At 44.9% G+C, this 25,815-nt stretch overlaps 1 protein-coding gene across 2 annotated transcripts in view; it reads right to left on the reverse strand.

Annotated features, from left to right (window-relative positions):
• Positions 1 to 9,558: 9,558 nt before the first annotated feature.
• The window catches only part of NR2E1 (nuclear receptor subfamily 2 group E member 1), a 232,023-nt gene continuing 215,766 nt past the window's right edge, over positions 9,559 to 25,815 (reverse strand). For both annotated transcript variants that reach the window (XM_033937016.1, XM_033937017.1), the window contains 2 exons: positions 21,516 to 21,621; positions 9,559 to 10,660 (listed from right to left, as the gene is read on the reverse strand). In XM_033937016.1, coding sequence (XP_033792907.1) covers positions 10,498 to 10,660; positions 21,516 to 21,621 — 269 coding nt within the window. In that variant the 3' untranslated portion in view covers positions 9,559 to 10,497. The remainder of the gene's footprint in view (positions 10,661 to 21,515; positions 21,622 to 25,815) is intronic.

Genomic DNA, 25,815 nt, shown 5'->3' on the forward strand with positions numbered 1-25,815 from the left:
CCCCCTTTTACGTGGAAGTAACAGCTCCGACGCTCATAGAATTCCTATGAGCAATAAAAACCATGCTACGGTTTTGTAAAAGGGGGGATGGTTAAAATGGGATCATCAGATTTTATCCAAGTTTCAGTTAAAAATAATAGATCTGGTTGGTTCCATACCAACCAGTCTTTTAATAATTGTGCCTTATTTCCGACAGATCTAAGAATCAGATAATAACACTTAATCTGCACATATTCTAATGGAATTTCTTGTTGTCGTAGAATATTTCTCAAATTACTCGTACTTATATTTAAAGTATTATAGTTATCATGATCTTTCACCTTTTTCCTGGGTCTTGATAAAACCTCTATCTTTGTAAAGTTGGATCAACATTATTAATTGCTTAGCATCAACAGATTTTCCCAGTTATAATAACCCAAATCCTGGTTCTGATCTCTTCAAACCTTGAATGAATATTCCTACCATTAAAAGATACCAGGTTAAATAATTTCTAAAACCTCCTGCCATAATTAATGTTTTTCTGTAATTACTTTACTAATATACTCACTAATTGGAACTCTTCTTCGCTGCGCTAAGTGTGTGCGCTAAGAAGCTCACCTTTGGCTAAAACCTTAGGCTGTGCGACTTTAGAGTGCAGCCAATAAATATTGGTGGTATATGACATCATAAAAAGGGGTGGAGCTTGACACTCTTACCCAATCAATTTCACAGGCTGGAAAAGGTAGATCTTGCAGTTTTATCCAAAGCTCCAGCAAAGATCACAGTTTGCCAATGAGGTGCCATCTCTGGCCCCAGTTTGGCCATTTCTGCCTCCGCTTCCTAGGTCAGCTTGTCCATTCTTGGGCTCTGAAGAGTCTTTTCTCTTGAAAGTTCAGTAGACATTGCTAGGTCCACCTCCCTGAGCGCCAAACACACAAACTGGAACATAGTCTCTGGGTGTGGCAGTCCCATCTCCAAGTCCTTCGTGATACTGTACATTTTCCCCAGGTCCAGTTGATAGGCTGGGGACCCTCAAAGGGAGATAGGTGAGTTTTCCCATCAAGTGTAAAGGAATAGCCGCAGGGACCACCCCTTCATTTTCTTCCTGACCTTGGATGATGATCAGTTGTTGCTTGCCCAGTCCTTCCGGACGATGGGTTTCTTGGTCTACAGGCCGTGACTCTCTTATTCCTCCTGAGGAGCCTGGAGGTAACGGACTCAAGCTTCAGTCTCTCACCAATCCTTGGCCTCAGCCCTGAGAGATCGTCTTCTCACAAACTTCACCCCATCTCCGCCCTGCTGCTGATGTACGGGCATCACTTCCTGGACTTTCCGACACTGTGGGATCACTCCCAGGTGTCCCATCCCTTGAACCAGACCCCCTTCGGCCATCGAGGGACCTGGTCTGAGTTCAAAGCTCCCAAGGCTACTTTCTTACCCTGTTCCCAGTCTGGATGTTTCACCTCCCAAACTGGAAGTCCAATCAGTATCTCCTCTGCCTTCCTCTTTGTAAAAATGAATGGCAAAATTTGAACAGGCAATGCATCACCCTATGCATAACACTCATCACAGATGGTACCCACTACAATGTTTCCGTCCTCCATAGAAATCTTGACCAACGCTATCATTTGGTGCGACATGATTGGGCCTAATGTACGCTCCCACACTCACACCCTTCTCACTGTTATGGTCTACACTCTCCTCTTTCCCATTGAAAAACCTTCCCCACCCCACCCCCCCACTCACGCATGCTTCACTGATGTCAGCATGTCTTTTCTACAGGCCTTGTAGCCTAGGAGAGCAATCCACCTCCTTCCCCAACGGTTCCCGCTGGTGAGAATGGGTGCCATTTTTGTACCAGTCTTTTCCTGCCCATTTGCCCCATTGTTACTCAGTTTTTGGCAAAAACTTCCACCATGGTCTCTCCACTTAATTTATCTCCTGCAGGCAAGTTAATTTGTAATCCTTGTCCACTTTAGTCAACGATACTGTGTATCTCCGGGAATTTGTAATCCTTTTGCCCCACATTCTGGGCACCATTTTTATAACCCTAGTCCCACTCACACACAGTCTGTGGGTACCGGCCAACTTGTTGGGTCAGGCACCCACGACCAGGGCTTACAAAAATAATTTATTTGGAACAGTCTTAAAGTCTATGAGCTGGATACAGGCCGGAACCAGATTTACTCCAGTTAGGGTTACCAGATGTCCGGGAAAATCTGGACATGTCCTTTTTTTTTAGAGGACTATCTAGGTACATAGAGGGATTTCCAAAACCTAGTATATTGTCTGTGTTTTGGAAGGCTTGGTGCTGCATCTGGGTGTGCAGATGTTAACATAACGTCACATGCATGCACAGAAGCCCTCCAGATGTGGCCCTGAGTTCGGGGAAGGAGACATGAGGTTTGTGTGGGGACGGGACTGGGGGTCTAATGGGGTAGGGCCAGGTGTCCTCTTCTATTTAAAGAGGAAATCTGATAACCCTAACTCCAGTAGGCCGAAGGATTACAATCCCAGGGTTCAGTCACCAGACTCAGGGCCAGATTCTCTAAAGTCACCGTGCATTTAACGATGGCGCTAAACCATCAAATACATGTATTCTACCACCTGATTATCAAAACAGCTCGCCGTGGTCTTTCCCATGCTTTCTATCAACCTCCAATTGTACTATACAAATGTAGTACAGTGAGGTCATTAATATTAAAATGAGCTCTCCAGGTGATTCTCCAAAAGAAGCGCCCCTCTATTTATGTGGAATCGGGGCAAATAGTTACTGGCAGGAGCTGAGCTGTCATAGCCTTGCTTTCCTGTCAGTGCCTGAGCACTGATTGGCTCATAAAGCAACTCAGACCCGCCACCACGAATGACCCTGGTTTCTTGTAAATAGAGACCAAAAAAAAGCCTGGTGGTCTAGTGCCCCCCCCCCCCCGCCATTGCTGGTCCTTGCTGATGCCCCCCAACCCCATGTGGAAAATTGGCAGGAAGGATGCCCACTCTCTCCTGCTGCAGGGACAGGGACCTCCCCTGAGAGCAATCTCCCCCCCCCCCAACAACCCCCTCACACACCAAGCCTGGTGGATTAGTGGGCCTTCTAATCTACTCCCCCACACCTTTTTTTAGAAGATTGGCAGCAGGGCTGCTTAATCCCTCTTGCCGGTATGCCTTCCCCTTCTAGGAGGAGCCTAAGACTCTGATTGGCCCAGGCATCTGGCCCCTCCCATATAAGGGGCCTTAGGTGCCTGAGCCAATTAGGGCGATGCACAAAAAAAAATTGATGGGTTTTAGTGATTTTAAAAAAGCGACTGGTCACTTACCTGTCTTACCCATAACTTTTTTTTTTAATGGGCACAGATGCTGTGCAGGTAACATAGTAGATGATGGCAGATAAAGACCCGAATGGTCCATCCAGTCTGCCCAACCTGATTCAATTTAAATTTTTTAATTTTTTCTTAGCTATTTCTGGACAAGAATCCAAAGCTTTACCCGGTACTGTGCTTGGGTTCCAACTGCCGAAGTCTCCGTTAAACCTACTCCAGCCCATCTACACCCTCCTTGAAGCCCTCCCCAGCCCATCCTCCACCAAATGGCCATATACAGTCACAGACCGTGTAAGTCTGCCCAGTACTGGCCTTAGTTCAATATTTAATATTATTTTCTGATTCTAGATCCTCTGTGTTCATCCCTCACTTCTTTGAACTCAGTTACAGTTTTACTCTCCACCACCTCTCTCGGGAGTGCATTCCAGGCATCCACCACCCTCTCCGTAAAGTAGCATTTCCTAACATTGCCTTTGAATTTACCACTCCTCAACCTCAAATTATGTCCTCTGGTTTTACCATTTTCCTTTCTCTGGAAAAGATTTTGTTTTACGTTAATACCCTTCAAGTATTTGAACGTCTGAATCATATCTCCCCTGTCCTTTCCTCTAGGGTATACATATTCTGGGCTTCCAGTCTCCTCATACGTCTTCTGGCGCAAGCCTCCTATCATTTTCGTCGCCATCCTCTGGACCGCCTCAAGTCTTCTTACGTCCTTACGCCAGATACGGTCTCCAAAATTGAACACAATACTCCAAGTGGGGCCTTACCAATGACCTGTACAGGGGCATCGACACCTTCTTCCTTCTACTGGCTACGCCTCTCTTTATACAGCCCAGCATCCTTCTGGCAGCAGCCACTGCCTTGTCATACTGTTTTTTCACCTTTAGGTCTTCGGACACTATCACCCCAAGGTCCCTCTCCCCGTCCGTGCATATCAGCTTCTCTCCTCCCAGCATATACGGTTCCTTCCGATTATTAATCCCCAAATGCATTACTCTGCATTTCTTTGCATTGAATTTTAGTTGCCAGGCATTAGACCATTCCTCTAATTTTTGCAGATCCTTTTTCATATTCTCCACTCCCTCTTCGGTGTCTACTCTGTTACAAATCTTGGTATCATCTGCAAAAAGGCACACTTTTCCTTCTAACCCTTCAGCAATGTCACTCACGAACATATTGAACAGGTGTTACACACGTGCAATATCTATCTCATTAAAAGAAAAAAGCCTCCCCCCCCTGCTGATGGTGGCCCTCCCCGACATCCCCCAATGAACTGGGGACCAACCCCTATGTGCCAACGAAAATCGACAGGAGGGATGGATGCCTAGTCCTTCCTCCATGCTGAAACCTCCTCCCCTCAACGGCTGTGAAAACGGCAGGAGGGATCCCCCACGGCTGTGAAAACGGCAGGAGGGATGCCCATTCCCTCCTACCAACGGAGGCCCTCCCCGAACCTCCCACTCCCGGTACCTTTCTCAGATGTTGGGAGCAGGAGCGATGCTAGCTCTCTCCTGCTCCGAGGCCCGCCAGTTGAAAATGGCAGGCCTTCCCCTCTGGTGCATGTCCTAAGGCCCTGATTGGCCAATCAGGCATCTGAGCCCATCAGGGCTTTAGGCCCCTCCCTGTGCATCACATGATGCACCGGAGAGGGGAAGACCCGTCATTTTTGACTGGCGGGCCTTGGAACAGGAGAGAGCAAGCATCCCTCCTGCTCCCAACGTCTGAGAAAGGTACGGTGGAGGCTCCGATTAGCCCAGGTTGCTAAAGTTCTGATTAGCCCAGACACCTAAGGCCCCTCCCAGAGGAGGGGCCTTAAGCAACCTGGGCCAATCAGAGCCCTAGGCCCTTCCCTGGCACAGGGAGGGGAAGGCCTGCCATTTTGAATGGGTCTCTACACACTTCTTACTGTGTCATCTTCTGGTGACCCTTTGGAAAAATAATGTCTCTTATATTCTCTCTCAGTGAAATTCTCCAGATTTCACCTTATGTCCTCTCACTCTGCTGTCTGCTCTTCTGGCAAATCCTCTCAGACATTCACTCCACAAGCAGTCAGGAGTCTCCTTCAGTACTAGGACTCTGGCAGGAGAATCAGGATAACCAAAAGCCTTGATCTCACTGCTCACTCCTTTGTTATACTGTTCCCCCTGCCACTTTTGCAAGAGGGACTCCAACTCCTCCCACAATCTTCTAGTATCTACAAACATACACTCGGCAACTCCCCAAAGAGTCCAATGCTTCCTGTTCTGCAGCAGAGGCATAAGAACATAAGCACATAAGCATTGCCTCTGCCGGGTCAGACCAGGGGTCCATCGTACCCAGCGGCCCCCTAGGTCCATGACCTGTAAGTTCTCCACCACCTAAATTGTTTATACCCTAATCCTGAAGTACCCTGTATAGTAACCCTCTATCTATACCCTGTAATCCCTTTCTCCTTCAGGAAGTCATCCAATCCCTTTTTGAAACCCAATATTGTACTCTGTCCTATCATTCTGGGAGGAGGGGGGGAAACATTACCTTTCCATGATGAAATATTTTGAAGATTCCCGAGTCTACCCTGTTGATCCTCATGTTATTTTTTTCCATGTTATCACCTTGAAGAGCGGCTTAAGACGGTGTGTAGTGAAGATTTTGCATTGTTAGTTGTCTCTTTGGAGCGGTTGCTTGACATGATTTGCATAGTTATTCATGTGCAACCTTGTGTGTATTTGTATGCCAAAGAACTCATTTAAGTCTTGCCACAGAAATAGCAACATTGACCCATGCTGAATTTTGCAGAGGAAGGTGTGTGAGGGAGAGAGAGGGTAAACTAATGCTGTAATGCATACCCAGCCTCCCAACAAAATCGCATCGGGAAGGGGCATCCTGGCATGCGTGGACGCAGTGTGGTGATGTCATCTGGGAGTGGGGCTGGGGAGTGGACAGAGGCGGTCCTGGGGGGCATGGCCATGGATCCGGATTTTCCTAAAGAAAAATCTAGCAACCCTAGTATTGACCTACTTCAGTTTAGTGCATTTTCCCCTGAGGGGAGACAAAGAGCCATAAGGCCTTAATGTACCTTTATCCACAATAAGGAGATTAGCACGTGCTAAAAGCCCATAGGTATAGAATGGGCTTTATTACTTAGAGCATGCTAATTCCCTTAGGCTGGATTAGAAACATAGAAACATGATGGCAGATAAAGGCCAAATGGCCCATCCAGTCTGCCCATCCACAGTAACCATTATCTCTTTCTCTCTCTCGGAGATCCCATGTGCCTATCCCAGGCCCTCTTAAATTCAGACACAGTCTGTTTCCACCACCTCTTCTGCGATACTGTTCCACCCATCTACCACCCTTTCTGTAAAAAAGTATTTCCTCAGATTACTCTTGAGCCTATCATCTCTTAACTTCATCCTGTGCCCTCTTATTGCAGAGTTTCCTTTCAAATGAAAGAGACTCGACTCATGCACATTTATATTATGTAGGTATTTAAACATCTCCCACCTTTCCTCCAAAGTATACAGATTGAGATCTCTTAAATCTGTCCCCATACGCCTTATCACAAACACCACACATTTTAGTAGCCTTCCTCTGGAATGACTCTATCCTTTTTATATCTTTTTGAAGGTGCGGCCTCCAGAATTGTACACAGTATTCTAAATGAGGTCTCACCAGAGTCTGTAGGCATCAATACCTCCTTTTTCCTACTGGCCATACCTCTCCCTGTTCACCTAGCATCCTTCTAGCTTTCGCTGTCACCTTTTCAACTTGTTTGGCCACCTTATGATCATCACATACAATCCCACCCAAGTCCTGCTCTTCCAACGTGCACAAAAGTTCTTCAGCCCCCTAAACCTTATTGTTCCCTCTGGTTTTTGCAGCCCAAATGCATGGCCTTACATTTCTTAGCATTAAATTTTAGCTGCCAAATTTTAGACCATTCTTCAAGCTTTGCCAGGGCTTTCTTCATGTTATTCACACCATCTGGTGTGTCTATGCTATTTCAGATTTTGGTATCATCCGCAAAGAGGCAAATCTTACCTGACAACCCTTCAGCAATATCATTTATAAAAATGTTAAAAAGAACAGACCCAACAACAGAACAGAACCTTGAGGCATACCACTGGTAACATCCCTTTCCTCAGAGCAATCTCCATTGATCACTACCTTCTGTCACCTTCCACTCAACCATTTCTTGACCCAGCCTGTCACTTTGGGATCCATCCTGAGGGCACTCAGTTTATTTATCAGACTTCTGTGTGGAACACTTCCAAAAGCTTTGCTAAAATGTAAATATACAACATCTAGCGCACATCCTCTATCCAATTCTCTGGTCACCCAGTCAAAGAAATTGATCAGATTTGTCTGACAACACCTACCTCTAGTGAATCCATGTTGCCTCCAGTCCTGTAATTCACCGGATTCCAGAAACTTGACCAGTCTCTGTTTTAAAAGTGTTTCCATTAATTTGCTTACCACAGAAGTCAGACTTACTGGCCTGTAATTCCCTACTTCTTCCTTACTTCCACTTTTGTGGAGAGGGACCACATTTGCCCTCCAGTCCTCCGGTACCACTCCTGACTCTAGAGACTCATTGAAAAGATTAGTCAGCGGAGCTACCAGAACTTCTACAAATGGCTCCAGTAGCAGCAGTGGCCACCTAGAAAACAGCTGCCGATCACATGTCAATCATGCAATGGTGCTGTTTGTAGAATCGCAACTACCTCAAACAGACATGCTAGAAATGTAGGCCTACATTTCTGGGGCCTATGTTTGATGTGAATTGCATCTAAGGAGGTGCCTAAGGTCATTTCCGGCGTTATCCATGCCTGCTTTGACCTTAGACATTCTAAGCTGCCCCCCAAAATGTGTCCTAGGCACCTCTAGGCATCTACATTTTTGGTTTTAAATAATTTTTAAATCCATTTTTAAACGGCTTTGCATACCAGCGCCTAACTTAAGGCACCATTTATAGAATATGGGCCTTAATGCGCATTTAGGTGCGTTAAGGCCATATGGCCCCTGGATTAATTCACCCTTGAGTGCTCTATTGCAGTGTTCTTCAACCACCGGTCCATGGACCAGTGCCGGTCCACAGAAATTTCCTGCCAGTCCACAGGGCCAGCACGTGCATCAGGCCTAAAACAGTGTTCTTCAACTGCCCGTCCACGGTGCGATCAATGCGGTGTTATCTTCGAGCCAGCTCCCTCTTCCTAACTAATTCAGTGCACAAAGCCACGGGCATCCTGCGCCTGAACCGGAAGCCTTCTCTGACGTTGCAACATCAGAGGGAAGGCTTCCAGATGAGGCACGGGACGTGCAAGGTGCAATTAGTACTATTATGGGGGCGGGGTCTGGGGTGAAGATTGGGTAGAAATGGGCGGGGTCTGGCCCACAACTTAGCCTAGTGTTCTTCAACCACCGGTCCATGGACCGATGCCGGTCCACAGAATAATTCTTTTATTTCTGCCGGTCCATAGGTGTAAAAAGGTTGAAAAACACTGCTCTATTGGATCATATTTGTTTTCTTAACATAGAGACCTATGTAATAAAAGTTGTTCCCTTATTGTGTCTGGAGCAAAAATGCTTACTGCATAAATCTTTTTAATATTTGTATTTCATTAAGAACCCTATTCCTTTCATAAGTGTTTAATTTTTGATATCTGTCTATTCAGTTATGAATCGGGATGAATCCAGGCGCTGCTGTGCTGATTCAATGAACTGCATCCAAAACCAATAATAATAATGATAATTTGGAGCTACTTCTAAGGTAGGCAGTTTGGAGGCAAATCTTTGGCACCTGGGCTACGTCTAAGCTTACAAAAGGGAACACGTAGAAGAACAGATTAAAATACCACGTATCACATAGCAAGTACAGATATACTAAGCAAAGCTAGATGAAAAGGTTTAGAGATGGGGTGTGGACATGTTAAAGAACATAACTACTTTCTCCAAACAAGTGTAAAAGTCTAAAGAGTAAAATCCAGTAGGACAAAAGGAGGAGAGATGGAAATAAGCCTGAAGAGGAAGCTGGCAATTTGACAATTTGATTATCTGGGTAATCCTGCTATTTGAACTTCCAATAAACATGTGCCATCTGGACTTGGCTTCAAAGCAACTACTTCCAGCTCCATCCATTCATGCAAACGAGGAGGGTAACTAGCTTTGAAGGCCAAAAAAAAGTGGAAGAGTTGTGGGAAAGTTAGTGTAAACTCAATAGAATTTTATTCGTTGTAAAGACAATGAGAACAATCTTTAACTTCACAAATCCGAACACGAGGAGTTTTACTCATTGAATGAATACTCAAGTGCTTATTTTCCTCAGTTCTAGAACCTAACCATGAACTCAAGGAAAAATACTTGCAATGTACAGCAGCTATCGTAAGAGGCTTGTGACTACACACGTGTTTCTTAAGTACAATCTGATGTCTTTATATGAGCAAGGTGTGAAAAGAACTTAGAGTTTCATAAAGACATGCCCGGTCTGAGACATGACTGGCATATTGTTGTCTTTTCACCAAATGTTGATAAGGAGGCAACACAACCAAAGTGGAAGTGATAGGCCCAGTTCATCCTGCACCCCACTTGGTGTGGTTATACTGTTTTTAATCTGTTCTTTTTTCTCCTGTTATCGAGGTTCCCTTGTCTCAACTCATTTTGTTTTAGAGATACTGAAGAAACAAAATTTCTGGCAGAACGGGTGACAAAGTTCATTAAATCTTGCACAAGTACGTGACAACCAAATGTCTTTGTGAGTGAAAAGTTATATCAAAGGTTGTCAGCTTCCCAATTCATTTGGAAGTCTCTTTGTAACAATCAGGATAGGTGGTTTTTATTCAGTTTTGTAGACCACAATAGCCTGATTATAAATGTTGACATACAAATTAATAGAGCACACCTTTTTCTGTTCACTGTGACTGGTGATATGATAGACATGCTACCAAGTTTGTGAAGTACATATGGGCAATACCAGTCCACTTCCATTACTTCCAAAAGGTGACAAGGTTCCTCTGATGATGTTAGAGTCAACGATCCTACCCACTGCAATGTGTATGTCATGTTGACAGGGGTGGGGGGCTGTAAGGTTTTCTATTTCATTGGCTGCCCATTTCCAGGTCTCTCTCTTCTTTAAGGGCTTTGGCTGAGGCCTGCTTCTCTACAGGTGAATGACCATCTGCAATCGTTGTTCTTTCCTTAGGGGATTATACCTCAAAGCAGATCAGATGTCACTGGATTTGTACATATCTGAGAGCAGTCTTGTAATTGGCACATTCCCGATGGTCTTTTTGAAAAATACTTCTTCTATTGTGGAGGGACTGATAGAGCGTAGCGTTGGCAGAAGCAACAGGAGCTTTCCAAAGCGGCAGGGTTGAGTTGGGTACCTAAGGGAAGAGAAAAAAAGACTATGGTTTCTTATCCTGACAAGAAGAAACTGTTCCTTTCATAGAAACAGGAGTGCGATAGACATAGAATGACTCATGTCATGAATTAACTGTATACCAGCAGTAATATAAGAAGTATATATGCAAATTGAGAAGCTTATTAATAACATAGGATTCTCTTTCCCCCCTTCCAGAAGGTTCATTTGGGAACTGGATGAAGAGCCAGTTTTAGAAAACACAAAATGGCTTCCAGCTTGCTCACAGACTAGAACCTGTTACATTGCTAGCAGATGGTGACTTCCAGTTATGAACTGCATAGATCAGGTTGGCCCATCGATTAAAACACAACATGATCAGTACTGAAAGTTCTGAAAGAAAACTTGTCAGATAACCTTGGGGAGACAAAATCTAAGGAAAGGAATCTGCAAAGGAAAGCACTTAACAAAACTATTTATCTGGAATGTATGATGTGTGAAAGTTTTAAGCTGGGTGAATGGGGTTTTACAAAAAAAGGAACCGCATAAAAAACAAAGCAAGAAGAGCACAAAACAAAACTGCAGAAAATGTACAAGGTGCAGGAATTTATTCAATAAAAGTCATAAAATCATATATAAAAAAATCAATAAAATGATTGTATCCAAAATAGGTTCTTCCTCAGGGGTCCTAGATGTTCAGTACATAGAATGTCAGGAATCAATTGGAATAATCGTACAAAAAGCAACTAAAACAGGCAAGAAGCTCTCCTGTCTGAAATGCTAGATGAATGGGGTTTTATGCACCATTTTCTATACTTATGTCAATTGAAGACATAGGTGCTTATCTCCCATGGCAAAACTGAGGCATAGAGACATTGAAGACTGGGAAAATGCTTAAGAACCTCATCTAGAGTATTGCATTCAATTCTGGTCTCCTTATCTCAAGGAAGATATAGTGGCACTAGAAAAGGTTCAAAGAAGAGCGACCAAGATGGTAAAGGGGATGGAACTCCTCTCGTATGAGGAAAGACTAAAACGGTTAGGGCTCTTCAACTTGGAAAAGAGACGGCTGAGGGGAGATAGGATTGAAGTCTATAAAATCCTGAGTGGATCGATTTTTCACTCCGTCAAAAATTACAAAGACTAGGGAACACTCGAAGTTACAGGGAAATACTTTTAAAACCAATAGGAGGAACTATTTTTTCACTCAGAGAATAGTTAAGCTCTGGAACATGTTGCCAGAGGTAAGAGTGGATAGTGTAGCTGGTTTTAAGAAAGGTTTGGACAAGTTCCTGGAGGAAAAGTCCATAGTCTGTTATTGAGAAAGACACGGGGGATGCCACTGCTTGCCCTGTATCAGTAGCATGGAATATTGCTACACCTTTGGTTTTGGCCAGGCACTAGTGACCTGGATTGGCCACCGTGAGAACAGGCTACTAGGCTTGATGGACCATTGGTCTGACCCAGTAAGGCTATTCTTATGTTCAACGATCCAGTAATTATTCATTTTACTTGCTACGTTTCAGTATAAGATGTTTTTCCCTTTTCCCCTGAGATAGGCAAGACCTGTACTCTGTAAAAATGTGCATTCTTGCTGCTGTTCCCTATTGCTGCACATGGGTCACAGGCTGTAGAAGTCTACTTGGCATTGGCCACAATGTCCAACCACTGGAAATCACCATCCAAGCTAACTCCAGGCTATCCTGATTTGTCTTGCCACTCAGTGACATCACAATGCATCTGGGTCATAGCCAGAATACTTGATGACATCATAATGCAGCTCTATATGGTTCTCTCACTTGAGCACTGTGTATTAATGAACCTTCCTGTCCAGTTTGTCTGACGTTGGAGGAAGAGCCAAGGCTGGTGCGGGCAGCAGGTTGGATATGCTGTTTGCGCCAGCGAAGATTTAAAGCGGTACAGGGGAAAGGTAAGGCACGTGTGCGGTGGAGAGGGGGCAGGGAAGGAGTCCACCACACTGGGCGCTTCCTACCTTCGCTATGCAACTGCCAAACACTCACCTTCTAATTCCTCTTACCTTGGGTTCTGTATCCCCAACCCTATATGTCATGTCTTTCTGTCCAACTTAGATTGTAAGCTCTTCTCAGCAGGGACCGTCTAGAAATGTCAAAATGTACAGCGCTGCATACATCTTTCAGCGTTATATAAGTGATACGTAGTGTCTGCGTACTGCCAATGAGTATCTGAATTTTGTTTGGGCCACAGAAGTTAACACTTAAAAATTAATGCTGAGCACTGTGGGCTGAATATCAAGGAGGATAAGATGAAAAACATAACTTAAGAGAGAATGCATATTAAAATTAAAAATTTTAGGAAGAATTCTGCTGAGTCAGAATGAAGCTTCCAAACTTTTCCCCCTTCTTGGTTCCCTTCAGCACCTATCTCAGAGTGGCAGGAGAAGTTTGGGGGTTTTACCAGGTCGCCGTAGACCAGGGGTCTCAAAGTCCCTCCTTGAGGGCCACAATCGTCGGGTTTTCAGGATTTCCCCATTGAATATGCATGAGATCTATGTGTATGCACTGCTTTCAATGCATATTCATTGGGGAAATCCTGAAAACCCGACTGGATTGCGGCCCTCAAGGAGGGACTTTGAGATCCCTGGTCTATCAGTTCCTCTCCAGGTACTGTAAGGAAGCCATACCCAGCAAAAAGAAGCCCTTAGAGCAGAGGAGGGCAACTCTGATCCTCGAGGGCTGCAGTCCAGTCAGGTTTTCAGGATTTCCCCAATGAATATGCATGAGATCTATTTGCACGCACTGCTTTCAATGCATATTCATTGGGGAAATCCTGAAAACCCGACTGGATTGCGGCCCTCAAGGAGGGACTTTGAGATCCCTGCCGTAGACAGTTTGTTTTTAAACATGGACTATGGCAGGGGTAGGCAATTCCTGTCCTCGAGAGCTGGAGCCAGGTCAGGTTTTCAGGATATCCACAATAAATATGCACGAGATTGATTTGCATCTCAAGGAGGCAGTGCATGTAAATCCGTCTCATACATATTCATGGTGAAGATCCTGAAAACCTGACCTGGCTCCTGCTCTCGAGGATTGGAATTGCCTACCCCTGGGCTATGGCATTTAAGTTGTCCATGTGTATTCCTTTCCGCTGTTTGCAGAAGAGGCAGCAATGGATATGCATTGACCAGCGCTAGCTGTATGAATAGTGGCTGTACTGGACCATTACCTGGGTTGCTGTGTGGTTTAGGATTGCCATTTTGCTATTCTAATTTTATGCACTGAATATTACCGACTAGACAAAGAGTTAGGCAGAAAAACCTATCCAGCTGAAGGGCAATTCTCTGAAGAACACTTAGAAGGTGTCTATTGGAAGCCTGTTCTCTTAAAGAAAAAAGAAAGAGGCTTCTCCTTTCTTTAGCAAATATACTTGCTATAGAGCTGATGTAAATGTTCACACCTGGACTGCTAATGAATGTGTGTAAATTTAGTGCTGTATAATTTACATGTGTAACTCTGCCCCACTCATTTGGATATCCACCTTCACTCCATTCTGTTCTCTTAGGCTTCGGCGGCTGGCATCGTGCTCGCTGCAGTTTTCCAGGTCTCAGAACCTGACCGAATGCAGTGAGACCTGGATAACTGCAACAGGTACACACCATTATGTTTACGGGCTACTTTTTAGAAGTGGATGTAGCCAGAATACTGGCATATCCATGTGCACACATCCACATGTATATGCCGCCATGTTCATCGTGGCACCCTCTCTACAGAATTGCGCCCCTTATACTGCAACTGAAAATTCCGAGATAGGTCCTGTAAAGGGCATTTATTCAGCTAGTAAATAAGTGCTTTGGAACATCAGACTGTAGGTTTTTAAGGGAAGAAAAGCTTTGAATACTGCTAGATCCATTTTCTTTTCGGCTCAAATGGATCCAGCTCACAACTGACTCCCATTGTATGGATGAAGTTCCAAGGTCTGATTCACCGAGCCTTTTCCCTCTCAGATGCAGAATGAGGTCTCAATGAAGCAGACCCACTGAGTAGTCAGGTCATGCGTGCCAAGAGCTGGAGCCAGGAATGGGACCAGTTTGCTTGGAAATGGAGAAGACTGGCCCCAGGAGTTAAGACTATAAGAACTGCCATACTGGGACAGACCGAAGGTCCATCAAGCCCAGTATCCTGTTTCCAACAGTGGCCAACTGAGGTCCCAAGTACGGTACCTTGCAGAAAACCAAACAGTAGCAACATTCCAGAGCTGGAGTCTGGAGTAGCCTGGTGGGTGGAGTAGTGAACCATAGAGAGGTTCACTGAACAACTAGAAACATATGGACCCAACACGGTCCTTGTTTCAACACAATTGTCTTCTTCGGGGATTCCTATTGGTCCTGTAGACAGACTTGTGGATTAATTACAACGGAAATCTCTGCGCTTAGAAAGCAAACTCAAAGTGAAAGAGCAGAGATTTCCGTTGTAATTAATCCACAAGTCTGTCTACAGGACCAATAAGGACCCCTGAAGAAGACAATTGTGTCGAAACACGGACCGTGTTGGGTCCATATGTTTCCAGTGGTTCAGGCCCTAGATGTTTTTATGTGGATTATTTATTTGATTTAATAAAGTCTTCATCTTGGACATCAACTCTCCACAAGCCTTTTGTTTCTTCACCTTAAGATCATCACATGTGATCACACCCAAGTCCTGTTCCTCTTTCACGCACAAAGTACTCCACCCCATATATTGTACTGTCCCTGTGGGTTGTCGCAGCCCAAATGCATGGTCCTGCTTTTTTGTAGCATTAAATTTTAGCTATCAAATTCTAGACCATTCTTCATGCTTCACCAAATCCATTATGTTATCCATATCCCTTTCCTTAGAGTGAACTCCAGTTACAATTATGCTTTGTTGTCGTCCACTTAACCAATTCCTAACCCAGTCAGTCATTTTAGGAGTCATTGATGTGGATCTGTGTCAAAGGCTTTGCTAAGTATACTGAATTTAGCACACTTCTTCAATCCAACTGTCTGGTCACCCAGTCAAAGAAATTAAGACCACTAACTATTTTAGTAAATGATCTTTGGATCAACTGCATCCTTTTTATATCTTTTTGTGCAGCGTCCGGAATTGCCAAATGAGATCTTATCTGAGACTTATACAGAGGTACTGTCACTTCCTTTTTCCTGCACGTCAACCCTGTCCCTCGCCACCCTAGCATCCTCTTGGCTTTTGTGTCACCTTTTCTACCTGGTTCATCAGATATGATCACATCCAGAAGCCACTCTTTCCCTGTATTGTACCATTTTCTTAGGATTTTGTAAACCAAATGGATAGGTTTTCATTTTTTAAGATTAGACCCTAGTAGTATAATGGGTACTACTGACCCTTCCTCATCATATCCACATCTTGCAAGGTGTCTAACCTGTTACAGATTTCATCTGCAAAAAGGCAAAACCTTTCTCAATAGTCCTTTTTGCAATATCATTTAGAAAATGTTAAAAAGCACAGGACCAAGGATCGATCCTCACAGCAATATAGTGATGACATGGTCAATTCAATCTGCCATGGAAGGTTGCCAGGGCAGTACAGTTCAGGTTTCTGAGGAAAAACACAACAGTCATTGAGGTGCTTTATTCTTGCTCTACTGCTTTTTTGTACCTGGGGCAATGAATGATTAAGGGCTAGATTCACTAAGCAAACCGACTGGTTTGTGACCCAATTCACTAACCTCTGGGCTAATCCGATTCGTGCATGCAAATGAGGGGAAACAGCATGCAAAGTAGGCAGGGATGCGATTCACTAAACAAAAATCTTGAACACCGACTGGGCTGGCCGATCAACAAAAAGCAACTGCAGAGGACCAGTCGCTCACCTCCATTCCGATTGTCCTGCCAGCCCTGCAGCCCTGAAATAAACCTGCTCTCTGCCTCCCCGACTTTCTCTGGCTCCCCAGCTCTCCTCCGTGACCTGCTCTCTGCCTCCCCGACTCTCTCTCTGGCTCCCCAGCTCTCCTGCTCTCCTCCGTGACCTGCTCTCTGCCTCCCCGACTCTCTCTCTGGCTCCCCAGCTCTCCTGCTCTCCTCCGTGACCTGCTCTCTGCCTCCCCGACTCTCTCTCTGGCTCTCCTGCTCTCCTCCGTGACCTGCTCTCTGCCTCCCCGACTCTCTCTCTGGCTCTCCTGCTCTCCTCCGTGACCTGCTCTCTGCCTCCCCGACTCTCTCTCTGGCTCTCCTGCTCTCCTCCGTGACCTGCTCTCTGCCTCCCTGACTCTCTCTCTGGCTCCCCAGCTCTCCTGCTCTCCTCCGTGACCTGCTCTCTGCCTCCCCGACTCTCTCTCTGGCTCCCCAGCTCTCCTGCTCTCCTCCGTGACCTGCTCTCTGCCTCCCCGACTCTCTCTCTGGCTCCCCAGCTCTCCTGCTCTCCTCCGTGACCTGCTCTCTGCCTCCCTGACTCTCTCTCTGGCTCCCCAGCTCTCCTGCTCTCCTCCGTGACCTGCTCTCTGCCTCCCCGACTCTCTCTCTGGCTCCCCAGCTCTCCTGCTCTCCTCCGTGACCTGCTCTCTGCCTCCCCGACTCTCTCTCTGGCTCCCCAGCTCTCCTGCTCTCCTCCGTGACCTGCTCTCTGCCTCCCCGACTCTCTCTCTGGCTCCCCAGCTCTCCTGCTCTCCTCCGTGACCTGCTCTCTGCTTCCCCAACTCTCTCTCTGGCTCTCCTCCGTGACCTGCTCTCTGCCTCCCCCGACTGTCCTGCTCTCTGCCACCATTTCCTCCAGTGCAAGCCCGTGTGTTTAAAGTGGGTTAAAACCACAGGCTCGCACTGCAGGGAAGGGCAGCAGAGAGCAGGTGAATCAGGGCCAGTAAAAAAAAGTTTTTTAAAAACCCAGCAAACACATGCGCAGACCATCTACAGGCAAAGTAGATGGTCTGCGCATGCGTCGGGATCGCTACCTAGCGATCCGTGTTGGGGGATGGGGGTGTGCCTCTGATCGCTCCCATTTTAATATTCTTCCTTCCAGAATTGATCGGCTCTGCCTGGATCGGACACAGATCAGTCACGATCGGGCAGGTTAGTGAATCGGGCCCTTAGTGACTTGCCCAGGTTCTCAAGGATTTGATGCCACAGCCTCAGGGTGGCATCATCAGCTCTACCATCTTATTCTTTAGGAGCGCACTGTGTTTATCCCACCGCAATTTGTGCTTCCTCAGCCTCTTTTGGGAGGACAGTCCAGGCACCCATAACTCTTTCTGTGAAGACATATCCCTGGAATTGTTTTCAATTCCACGTTCATATCGTGTCCTTTTTTTAGAGCTTCACTTCATGTTTGTGTACAGAGCTGAGTACTTCTTGTAGCCCTATAGAAAGGATTAGGACTACCCTAGTAGCCAACGTTTCAAAATTAATGGGGGTGCTAATGAAAACTTGCTCTCCCTGGACACAGTTAGGTTTGTTCAATAGTGGGAGTGCTCAAGCATGCACAGAGCTGGCTCCTATGAGTATTAATAGAAGTAATACAATCATTTGAAAAAGGCTTGTTTGTACTGTAATTTCCCTTATGTCCATCATCTTATCTCGGGTGATACATATTTAGGATCTCCAGTCTCTTGTAAGTCTCTTTGTTTTCTACATATTCTGACCTGTTATGTCCTTAGCATGATAAGACCTCCAAAATGGAACCCAGTACTGCAAGTGTCTGGCCCAGGGTCATTTTTACCGTCTCTTTCCTAATGCTTATGGCCCTCTATGCAGCCTAGCGTCATTATTTTGCTACCTTGAGATTCTCAGTCACCAACACCCTAAGGTCTCCCTCTCCTGGTCTGTGCACATCTATTGCATACAGCCGTCGTGGGTCTTTTCACCCCAAATGCATCACTCTGTACCTTTTTGCACTAGAGGTTAACTGCTCTAGTCTTCTAGCTTTTGTAGATCGCTTCTCATTTAGCCTACCCCATCTGTTGCAGATCTTTGTATGATCTTCAAAAAGGCACCTTTTCCCTTTCATCCCTTGGGCAGTGTTGCTTACAAAGGAAGGGAACAGAGCCCTGAGGAACTCCGTAGCTCTCCTTTTCTTCTGAATACATGCCATTTATTACTACCCTCTGTTGTCTGGATTAAAAATCTGTTGATAGTTAATTTGCTTGACACTCACCTCCAGGACACTCAGTTTATTTATGTCTTCTGAGAGGAATTGGATCAAGCTGTTGCTGAAGCCCAAGTACATTGTTTAGGAGTGGCCTAATGGTTAAAACGGCTGCCTCGGCACCCTGGTGTTGTGAGTTCAATTCCCACTTTAACTGTAACCACACAGAAAAAGCAGTAGAACAAGTCCTTTACCCTTTAACTTCTCTAGTTACCCAGCTGAAGAAATCAGATTTGTTTGGCATTATCTACCTCTAGTAAAGCCATATTGGTATGAGGGGAGTGTGGCCTAGTGGTTAGCTATAGCCTTAGCACCCTAAAGTTGTGGGCTCAAATCCTGTGACCCTGGGCAAGTCACGTAATCCTCCACTGTCCCAGAGAGGGAAAATGCTTGAATACTTGACATAACCCATTCTGAGTTCCTTTAACAGGACAGACTAAAAAATTCAAATAAATAAATAACCCCCCTGGACAGTAAAAAGCGTCCTATCATTTTCTTCATGGCTTACCAGTCTAGTTTCCCATCTGTCTTTCTCTAGTCACATAGCATCTGTTCAGGGGGGATATGTCAGAACTTCATCTGGTTCCTTTGAGATGGAAGTATGTAGACAAACACCACTGTGGTGATGTAAATCAAGTTTATGTTTCAAGTTTATTAAAATTTTTGATGTATCGCAATATCATAAATTCAAAGCGATTTACAATTAAAAACGGAGTCTCCGTTACTAACTACAACAAACACACAAACATTACAGACTTATACATAGGGGAAGTGGGGAGAACTACAATAAGCAGAGTAAAGGAAACAAGAAAGGTAAGTACAATGGGGGGTTAGAATTTTAAAAAGTGTAATAAAAAAATAAAGAAAATGAAAAAGATTTTTATTTCTTTTAAAATTTCTTGAGGCCTGGGACAAAGGAGGTGAAAGTTTTTGCACTGAATGGGGTCAAAAAGAGAATCTGGCAATTATGTCTCAAAGGCATCCTTAAACAACCAGCATTTTAAGTCCTTTAAATTTATCTAACGATTTTTCTTCCTTAATAAGTGCTGGTAGAGAGTTCCATATTCTGGACGCGGTAACAGCAAAGATCGTATCTTGTCTTGTATTTATGGATGGAATTAATGGAAGGTTTTTGTCCTCTGATCTCAAACTTCTGGTAGGAATAATATACCTTTCTAGGAATCATGGGGCCTTTAGTTGTTAATATTTTGAATGCTAATAATGCTATTTTAAAGGTGATTCTGTGAACAATTGGCAGCCAATGAGCTTCTTTGAGAAGAGGAGTTATATGGTTGAATTTTTTCCTATTCGTTATAATTTTTTTTGCAGTGTTTTGAATTAATTGTAGTCGACAGATTTCTTTTAGGGTGACTCCTGTATAAAGTGAATTGCAGTAATCTAACTTTGAAATGATCAGTGAATGTACAAGGACATTCAGTGAAGATGGATCCAAGAATGGAGCAATGGATCTGATCATTCGTAACCTCTGAAAGCAACTTCTCACTACTGCGCTGATCTGGTTATGTCAGTTTTTGATCAATAATAATCCCAAAACTCTAATCATAGTAACTTCCTGTAGTTGAATGTCATTAATGTGAATTGGGGCGGTGAGTCTTAGTCCTTGTTTCCATGTCATTTGCTTTCATGCCACTCTTGATATAAAGAGCTAATCCTCACCCTTATCAGCCATCTTTATTCCTGGGAAGCAGGTTATAGCTTTTTGTGGCCATATCCCATTTATTGGGGATAGCAATGATATCTATGTCCTCTTCCAACATTAGGGCTTCCAGATGTGGAATTTTGTTGCTTAGATTATTACATATAGAGCATTTGTACTCATTCCTTTCCAACTGTCTTAGTCTTGGATCTGGTTGTAACAGATGAGTTACTGGGATGGTTGTGTCCTGCAACCAGGAAGTAACTTCAGAGGGCGAGCACAGCATGGCGCAAGCAGCAGGTTGGAGATGCTGTTCGCGCTGGCAAAGAGACAAAGAGGTACAGGGAGATGGAGAATTGGAGAGGTGCTGGCACCCCCACTAAAACGGTGCCTGGGGCGGTCCACCTCTCTGCCCCTTACACCACTGGGTATACATGTGAGATTGCTAGCACCTAACTTTAGTTTTTAAATTAGCAGAGAGACTTTCCAGGCCCAGAAAGGCAGAACCAGCCAAGTTAAAACAGATAATCTAAATTATATCATATAAAAATCTCCCAAGCATAAAGCTCCACTAACCCAGCAAAGTATTCTCCTCAGTAAATTACATTTTTCAAGGTTTCATTTCATATTAACATCTAGAGGTGGTCTGAATTCAGGCCCTGGACTCCTAGTCCTTCTAGCACTAAATTTACCTCGGCAGCAGGATGTGGGATTTGGCTGTAACCATCTAGAATGTTATTCAAAAAGTGACGTGGAGTTCAACAAGTCTGAAAGTAATTGTTCAAAGGGTTGTGTGAGTGCTGACCCTGGGTATCAGGTGGTGGGTGCATGTAACTCTGTAGAATGTCACCTGAACCCTGGGTCCAAGTATAGGGCAGGCTATTTGGAGTGGAGGGCTGGGGGGAGACAGGTGTAGTTTTACTTGGCATAGATGTATCTATTCAGAATGTCCCATGAATGCTGGCGCCAGAGCATAGGAGAGTTAAGAATGATGTGGCTGGAGGATGCAGGCCTAGTCTCCTCTCTTCTAGATGTAACTGTTCATAGTGTCACAGAAAGGTCGTACAGCAAATTCATAAGTTTTTATGCAGGTGAGGAGGCAGACATGGGCTCACCTGGTGTGGATGTAACTGTTCAGAGTGAGTTGAGCTTCATCCTGCAGGGCCGAGATTGCGCCAGCATTGCGGAAACTCCGTAGCTCAGACCCGCTATGTGTGGGCACTGGAAAATAGAGCAATCGAGTTACTGGATCTGCTCCAGCAGTTCCAAGGCATTCCAGTAGAGTTTCATATCGAGGTGAGCTATGCAGAGAGTGGGTAATTGTATAAGCCATTTTCATGTGTAAAACACCTGCCTACAGGGGAGTTCACACTTTTTCCGGGGTGGTGATAGGACTGAATGGGTAGAATTGCACCAACATACCAAATCACTGGAACTGGCAAACACAGTGCAAAGAACCCCTCCTTAGACTAAGGGAAGGCATCCACAGAGTTTATAAACTAGCCCCCCAAATAGGAGCCTCCCTTCTCAAGCCATCTAGGGGCTCTGTTATAAAATGAACCTCGGACTGTGGTGGGACAACTTGGCTTCATGTAGCCATGACGTGGGTTGGTAGACCAGCAATACCAACTGCATTCTTCAAAACAGCACGTTGGATCTGATCCCTCACATTTCCCAGAGGGCTAACAATCATTTCTTGAGCTCTGGGATTTAAAGCCAGTCTGATTATGTTCTCTTGAGCCCATTTAACTCCAGTGAATGTTAGTATGGCATGTGATATGACTTGCCCAAGGTCACAAGGAACATCAGCTCTGGATTCCCTGCCCTACAGCATGTTAAGCCTCCGGCCGTGTATTTAGATTCTAAGTCTTACTCCTTTTCCCTATTAGATTTTCTTCAGAACAGTTCATATGATTTTGCCCTGTCCCGGTGGGCTCACAATCTTTCAAATGTACCTGGGGCAATGGGGGGGGATTAGGTGATTGCCCAGGGTCACAAGGAGCAGTGTGGTTTTGAACCCACAACCTCAGGGTGCTGAGGCAGTAGCTTTGACCAATGCACCACACTCTCCCCAGCATCCCTCTTTTGTGATGTTATTCCCATTTTAAAAAATCTCCAACAAACAACTTTTTCACTAAAAGGCAGCAGCTCTGGACTTCCATAAAGAAAAGCATCTTCCCAGGAAAGGAGGTGAATACAAAGAATGGCCTTTTGAGGTCAGAAGGCGAAAAGGGAAGCTGCCAAGTTCCCCAGTTCCAGGAGGAAGACATTTTGCCAGTTCTGATTCTGTGGGATTTGTAGTCCCTGATCCTACCTGTTGAAATCAGAGTGTGAGAAATCCAGGACTGGCCCAAAATCTCCTTTCTCAAACTGGAGAACTCTGATGAAATTGAAGAAGGCAAAAGATGAGGATAGCAGAGCTTTAGTAGGGATAAAGAAAAATTTCAAGCAGGGTCACCAACTCGCTCCACCTTTTCAGGACCGACTGAGACAGTCTTGGCATTTTTTCTCTCCCCTATTCCCTCCCCCTCAAAAATCATTATACATAGGAAAATGTGGTTCTAATTTCCCTGAGATCAGAAAAAATAGAACTACTTGATTGTTATTTACTCCACAACATTTAACAACCAAAAAAGGACTGGATCAGCCTGGAATCAGGAAGCCCAGTTGGCAAAAGCGCAGAGACACCTGAGTCTTGGGTAGGGTTACCATATGGCTCCAGAAAAAGTAGGGAGAGGTATGGCTAGTAGGAAAAAGGAGGTTTTGATGCCCCTGTAAAAGACTTTAGTGAGACCTCATTTAGAATACTGTGTACAATTCTGGAGGGTTCCACCTTAAAAAAACAGATATAAAAAGGATGGAGTCGGACCAGAGGAAGGCTACTAAAATGGTGTGTGGGAACAGACCTAAAGATCTCAATCTATATACTTTGGAGGAAAGGTTGGAGAGGGGAGATATGATAGAGATGTTTAAATACCTCCGTGGTGTAAATGCACATGAGTCGAGTCATTTGAAAGGAAAACCTGCAATGAGAGGGCATAGGATGAAGTTAAGAGGTGATAGGCTCTGGAGTAATCTAAGGAAATACTTTTTTACAGAAAGGATGGTAGATGTGTGGAACAGTCTCCCGGTAGAGGTGGTGGAGACATAGACTGTGTCTGAATTCAAGAAAGCCTGGGATAGGCATATGGGATCTCTTAGAGAGGAAGAAAGAATGGTTAATGCGGATGGGCAGACTGGATGGGCCATTTGGCTTTTATCTGCCATCATGTTTCAATGTAAGACATTTCAGTCATGTATTGGATTTGTTCATGTATGTACTTCTCTGCGTTTGGCAGACTCTCTTGATGTAAACCACTCTGAATTGTAAGGTACTGCGGGTTATAAATAAATTTTTATGATTATTAACTGGATTTTACTTCCACTGAAAGCACTTCCTCCTATTTCTAGAGCCATATGGTAACCTTAGTCTTGTGCTCTTTGCCACAGTCTGTGTTACTGGGTTTGTTCTGGGAAAAGGAGCAGCTGGAGGGCTGAGAACCAAATCCCATCTCTTCCACTAAGATTATCTCCAAGTATCTGTCCAGACTGGAAGGTCTTTGGGGTTGGGTGTCATCACGCAATGCTGATGCATATTTAGCATTTCCTTTAAGGTACTCTTCAGCTCTTTATGCTTCATAAGTTCTGGGGTTCTGATTAGCTCAATTTCATACCAGTCTGAACTTGACTAGGAGATCAGAGCACAGAGAAATCCTGGGACATGAGCTCAAAGCTTGTGAACCTGAGCAAATCACTTTATCTCCTGTGCTTCAGTTCTAATCCCGGTTCTTACCGTATGCCTGGTGCAGGACTCCATTGGACAGGTTTTATTGGCAATTTTAGGAGTAGTTCTATAAACAGGTGTTAAAATTATGTGAGCTGTGAGCCGTGGCATAGTAAGAACATAAGAATAGCCTTACTGGGTCAGATCAATGGTCCATCTAGCCCAGTAGTCTGTCCTCATGGTGGCCAATCCAGGTCACTAATAGTAGCAACATTCCAGAATCTCAAGAGTAAGCAAGATTCTGGAACCCCAAAGAGTAGCAACATTCCATACGGAATCCCCCAAACATGGGAACATTCTGTGTTACTGATCCAGGGCAAGCAGTGGCTTCCCCCATGTCTTTCTCAATAACAGACTATGGACTTTTCCTCCAGGAACTTGTCCAAACCTTTCTTAAAACCATCTACGCTATCCGCTCTTACACATCCTCTGGCAACATGTTCCAGAGCTTAACTATTCTCTGAGTGAAAAAAAATTTCCTCCTATTGGTTTTAAAAGTATTTCCCTATAACTTCATCGAGTGTCCCCCTAGTCTTTGTAATTTTTGAGGGAGTGAAAAATCGATCCACTTGTACCCGTTGTACTCCACTCAGGATTTTGTAGACTTCAATCATCTCTCACCTCAGCCGTCTCTTTTCCAAGTTGAAGAGCCCTAACCGTTTTAGTCTTTCCTTATACGAGAGGAGTCCCATCCCCTTTACCATTTTGGTCGCTCTTCTTTAAATCGTTTCTAGTTCCGTTATATCTTTATTGAGATTAGGAGACCAGAATTGAATGCAATACTTCAGGTGAGTAAGGGAGGATAGGGGAGCAGATCACCATGGGTGCCTTCTTTGCAGGGGCACCTGTGCCTCTCCTCTCCGCCCTCCCCCCCTCTTTAAATGTTCCCCGGTGTTAGCAACATCTTTCACTTGCTGCTTACCTGGCCTCATCTCTATTCTGATGTCACTTCCTGGTCACGGAACCAGGATGTAATATTAGAAGAGAGCTGAGGTTGGTGTGAGGAGCAGGTGGAAGGTACTGCTCACGCTGGTGAAAATTTTAAGAGGTACAGGGGGGGTGGGGGACGCCCATGTAGTGAGAAAGAGTGGGGTAGGGTTACCAGATTTTCCATGACTCTGCCCTGCCCCGGGCCCGCCCTATTCCGCACCCCTATACTCAGCCCCGCACGAACCTCGTCTCTTCGGGCCGGGGCTATAGTGCATTTATATAGAGGACATGTCTGTGGAAATCCAGATGTCTGGTTACTGGTAACCCTAGAGTGGGGGGAGCACCCAAATGGTGGGGGGTGCACATTATGACAATGCTGGGTGCCACCAGCCTGGGCACTTACCACTGGCTGTGAGCCTATACTACACAACATCTACAAACCTACGTTTACCGGTAGGTAAGCCCTTGTATGCCATGCCCATGTTCATGTGCCGTCCCCTGTGAACACTTTTGTAAGCTCAGAACAGTTTACATGAATTTATTCAGCTACTCAATCATTTTTCTCCATCTGTCCTCGTGGGCTCAAAATCTCTCTAATGTAACTTGGGCAGTGGAGGATTATGTGACTTGCCCAAGGTCACAAGGAGCAGCGGGAGTTTGAA

This window comes from Geotrypetes seraphini, chromosome 3 (assembly GCF_902459505.1).
Source record: "Geotrypetes seraphini chromosome 3, aGeoSer1.1, whole genome shotgun sequence".
Classification (NCBI taxonomy): domain Eukaryota; kingdom Metazoa; phylum Chordata; class Amphibia; order Gymnophiona; family Dermophiidae; genus Geotrypetes; species Geotrypetes seraphini.